The sequence below is a fragment of the Vespa crabro genome, chromosome 13 (assembly GCF_910589235.1).
Source record: "Vespa crabro chromosome 13, iyVesCrab1.2, whole genome shotgun sequence".
Taxonomy (NCBI): Eukaryota; Metazoa; Arthropoda; class Insecta; order Hymenoptera; family Vespidae; genus Vespa; species Vespa crabro.
This window is the reverse complement of record NC_060967.1, coordinates 1,742,501-1,747,500: the sequence shown is the minus strand read 5'-3', so window position 1 is coordinate 1,747,500 and position 5,000 is coordinate 1,742,501. Positions and strand designations below refer to the sequence as shown.

At 33.5% G+C, this 5,000-nt stretch overlaps 1 protein-coding gene across 8 annotated transcripts in view; it reads right to left on the bottom strand.

Annotated features, from left to right (window-relative positions):
• The window catches only part of LOC124428794 (protein gustavus), a 101,504-nt gene that overhangs the window by 442 nt on the left and 96,062 nt on the right, over positions 1-5,000 (bottom strand). For all 8 annotated transcript variants that reach the window (XM_046973292.1, XM_046973293.1, XM_046973291.1 and 5 more), the window contains 3 exons: positions 4,346-4,676; positions 4,078-4,236; positions 1-3,923 (listed from right to left, as the gene is read on the bottom strand). The exon at positions 1-3,923 is cut by the window's left edge and continues 442 nt beyond it. In XM_046973292.1, coding sequence (XP_046829248.1) covers positions 3,784-3,923; positions 4,078-4,236; positions 4,346-4,676 — 630 coding nt within the window. In that variant the 3' untranslated portion in view covers positions 1-3,783. The remainder of the gene's footprint in view (positions 3,924-4,077; positions 4,237-4,345; positions 4,677-5,000) is intronic.

Here is a 5,000-nt window from a genome sequence, read left to right as displayed (position 1 = left end):
TTAAACCGATCGCGAGGAGATCCGTGCGTATTGAAGGAACGACAAATTTTGGAAGACGGAGTATCGCGACCACCTAAAACGAGCCTGTGAACCTTTGTGAACCTTTTATAGAGCTATATGTGTTGATTAAAAAATATACATATATTATATATATATATATATATATATATATATATATATATATAAACAAAAAAAATTTTAATAAAATAGACGAAGAAAATTGGAGTTTCTTTTGAGATTGAATGCTCGCATTAAGAACGAGTCAAAAGCAAGAGAGAGACTCAGTCTTATTTGAAAAAAATCAAGGAAGCGAAATGTTATTTTTCTTTTTCTTTTTCTTCTTCTTCTCCTCCTTTTCGAGTATGTAAGATTGATTATTAATTTCTCGCAATCGGTTTTTAATCCTTTTCTCGATATCTTTTTACTACTGTTCTTCTTCCTCTCTCTCTTCCTCTCTCTCTCTCTCTCTCTCTCTCTCTCTCTCTCTCTCTCTTTTTCTTACTTTCTTCCTTTTCTACTTCTCTTTATTTTCGATTTATAGATACGTTCATCACTCATGACGATTATTCTCATTCTTTTTCTTACACGACTGACATTATCGATTATCATTATTGTTAATCGCTATAATTATTAATTATTAATTATTATTATTATTATTATTATTATTATTATTAATATTATTATTATTATTATTATTATTATAATTATTATTAATATTATTAATATTATTATTAATATTATGTCCTATGTACAAACCGACAGAGCGCGCCATTGACGGCCATTATTCTTTTTAACCTAAGCGACAAACGTAAGAGTAAAGAGTTACTAGGGACCAGTCGTAAGTTGTGATGCTAATAGTATAATATATATATATATATATATATGTATATATATATATATAGTTACACGCCCGTTATATCGTTTTATTTTTACTTTTTATTTTTATTTTTACTTTTTTTTTTTTTCTTATTATCAGCATTATGATAATCATCATTATCATCTTCATCATCATCATCATCATCATCATCATTATCATCAATATGATCCTCCGATATCGTCATTATCAACATCGTTATCATTTCAGTATCATCTCTAATCATCTCATAGTCATCGTCAGTTTAACATATTACAATCCGTTTTAATGACAATCTAATGTTCAAAATGTTTTTAATTCGTTTATTAAAACACTCATCCCATTGTCGAACTTAACAATTTATATCTTCGTTACCAATGTTCGATCGCGTTTCCCTTTTTTCTTTCTAAGATTTAATTAGGTATAGAATTATTAGGTATAAGAATGTTCGTTTAGATTAAAACACGTTTTAGTCGAGGTAATTTTTTAAACGCGTTTGTCTTCCATCCTTCTTTATATTCTCTTCTTCTTTTATTCTTTTTTCATTGTTTACTTAGTATTTTCTTTTTCTTTTCTTTTTTTTCTTTCTCCCTTTTTTTTTCTTCTTCTTTTTTTTTTTTTTTTTGTCGTCGTCGTCGCTTCGTTCATTCTTTCTCCATTCGTAGAAAATTCACGAAAGGATTTGATATCATCGAAATTTGTTTACTCCCGCTGAATTTCCATCATCAACACGTCATCATCAATTTCGATATTTTTTTTTTTTTTCTTTTTTTTTATTCTTCGTCTTTCATTCGTACCAACACTCAACGAAGTTTATCGAACGTCGTCGTTGAAGAAATAAGAATGAACATTTATATAACATGTCTATGTGGATATATATGCGTATATATATATATACGTATATATGGGTTTGTTTTATTCTCTTAGCAATTATTTCAAGCCCCTCCCCGTCCACTCTTTTTTTTTCTTGTTCCACGATAATAATACGCTTTTAATTTATCCACACCCATTAGATAATACTTCGATTGGACCTAGTACGCTTAGAAAAAGATTTGAAAAAACGTGTCTCTATAAGTTGAAAAATGGTACACACGTATACTTCGATCATCAACAATATTTCATGAATATTTTTCGAATGATCCATTCTTTCTCTTTCACTATATATATACATAAATAAATATATATATATATATATATATATATATATATCTTTATATATTTATATAGATATATGTTATCATTGTATCAATAATTATTAATATTAATCACCGGAAATATTTGTAATTATTTCATTTGATACGAAGTTTATTATACGTGTTACCAAGGCCACGCGTGGTCTTCAATATAACTTCGATCATACTTTTTCTAACACCCTTTTACAATTTTTCTTTATTCATTATTCTTCAAACGTTAATCGTTCTTATCCTATTAAGAAAAAAAAAAAAAAAAAAAAAAAAAAAAAAAAAGAAAAAAGAAAAAAAGAGAAGAAAAAAGAAAAAAAACCTTAAACAACGACGTAAGAATTTCCCTTCCCTCCCCTCTCTCGAATCCCTCCCCGTCAACGTCCTTTCCGAAAAAAAAAAAAAAAAAAAAAAAAATGAAAAAGAGAAAAAAAAAGAAAAAAAATAAAGACAAACAAAAAGCAAAAGATAAAACATGGGAATAAATTTAAATACAAGATTTAAATGAGATAAATTACAAGCACAGGCTGGCCGCAACGTAGAGACGGGATTATGGCAGATATATGAAGACAAGAGCATCGCGAATTGATTCTCTCTCTCTCTCTCTCTCTCTCTCTCTCTCTCTCTCTATCTCTCTCTCTCTATCTATCTATCTTCTATCTATCTATTTATCTATCTCTCTCTCTGTAAACAGAGTGCCGCCGCCGTGCGCGCGTCTAGTTTTAAAAGTATGTATTATAACAATCAATAAAGACTACACGATTAAAAAAAAAAAAAGAAAAAGAAGGAAAAAAAAAAAAAAGAAAAAAATCGTATCTCGACAACATAAAACAACAATATCACACCTAAATAATCGGCTAATATCCAACGTTTTTCGCGCGCGCTCGAGGGATAGCGTCCAGATTAAATCATCATTATCATTATCATTATAATCATTATAATCATCATAATCATCATCATCACCATCATCATCATCATCATCATCACCATCACCATCATCATCATCATCATCATCATCATCATCAACGTCATATCTATTTTTATCGTTATCATTATAATTATCATCATCTTCATTTACATTTTCATCTTCATCATTATCTTCATCATTATCTTTGTCATAATCGATATCGTTTATCATCCATATCGCGACGAGAATGTGGAAGAGGGTAACGAAGACGACGAATACGACGAGGAATATGAGGAATACGACGACGGAGACGAAGAAGAAGACGAGGTCGAATATGTCGAAGTAGTTGTTGACGATGACTCGGACGACGAAGACGACGATGATGTTCCATTTTCGTACGAACAACGTTGATACCATGATCCCTGGTACCCTAAGGCTAACCCTTCGCTAGACATTCGTCTTCTTGGACCGTCCACGCATTGTCGTCGTATCAAACGGTTCAGTCTACTGATCATCAAACGTTTTAAGAACAGAGACACGGATGGTAGACCGTTGTCTTGTTGGTGGTTTTGTTGGTTCAAGTAGTTACGATGTTGTTGTTGTTGCTGCTGCTGCTGCTGCTGTTGCTGTTGTTGTTCTTGTTGTTGTTGTTGTTGTTGTTGTTGTTGTTGGCGGACAGACTGCTGTTGCTGCTGTTGATGGTGGTGCGTTCCTTGACGTGTGCGAGAGTAGCAGGAGGCTATAGTGGCCCATTTCTGTGCGTCGTGGTAGCAACGATGTCGCAAACTGCTGACATTCGCGACCTTTCTGATGATCGCTTCTCTTGATGCACCACACGGTGGTTACCTCCTGTCACGATAAAGGAGATAAGTCTTTATCGCCTGTGGCAGATTTAATTCGTTGATCTTTTCCTCGAGTCTGTGCTTCCCGATCCGTTGTCTGATCACTCTTCGACAAAGATCCATCAAAGGTAATGGCTCGGCTGGAATGAGAGAAAGACAAAAACGAAAAATAAAATAAAAGAAGATAAAGAAGAAGAAGAAACAAAATAAAATAAAATACGAGAATATAGGATCCCTCAGATTTCTTTTATATATATATATATATATGTACTGTCTTACAAGAGAGAAACTTACGATCAAGTCCACCGATATATTTCATCGTAATCTCGCAGTGTCCCCAGACAGCTGACACAATGGGATGTAGCTTCCTCCCTTTGAGACCTCTAAACGCGATCCCAAGATACTGTCCGTCCACCACGAAAGCTAACGTGCCCTCGTCCATATCGAGTACAACTGTCGATATTAAGAAATATATTTTCAAATTTAGAGAGTGGAAGAAAAAAAAAAAAAAAACACGAAACGAAAACCCTGAAACGAATTAGAAACAAAAAATATCTCTTACCCAGAAATTTATCGGGCACGATAAAGGTCTCGTCCGGTTTAAGTAATGCCGGATACGTAACACCGACATTGTTCTTCGAGTCATGATAGAGTTTATTCCTACCAAGATCCCATCCCCAGCTTAGGTCGTTGTTACCAACGAGACTCTGATAGCCAACGCTGTGAAGGGGCGCGTCTGCGGTCGCAACACCGACCACAGCGTGTGTACCACGTTGCCTCGTGCTCCAATAAAGCTCCCACACGTGCATACCCTTCGTATAACCGACCTTCCCTCGTATGCAATCGGTACTCTGTGCTACGGGGTGCCGGTGAAACGTCAGCTTGTCGTCGTCCTGAAAATAATCGTCAACAAGGGGAATTGAATTTAGGATTCTACGATATATATGTATTCTCTTTCTATGATTCATCATTTTGGTACTCCTAAGAGAGAGAGAGAGAGACATCCCCCAAAATCAAATTAATTCCTCTTATTAAACTTTATTACTGCCGGGATGTAATATTTCTTAAAACGCAAAAGAAAAAAAAGAAAAAAGAAAGATTTTCTTATATAACGAGATATCGTACTATTTATCATGAGTTCGAGAGATCATGCAGTATTATTATCGATAGAAAGAGATCTTAATTTTCTTTCTTGTTTCTTTTTTTTTTTTTTTCTT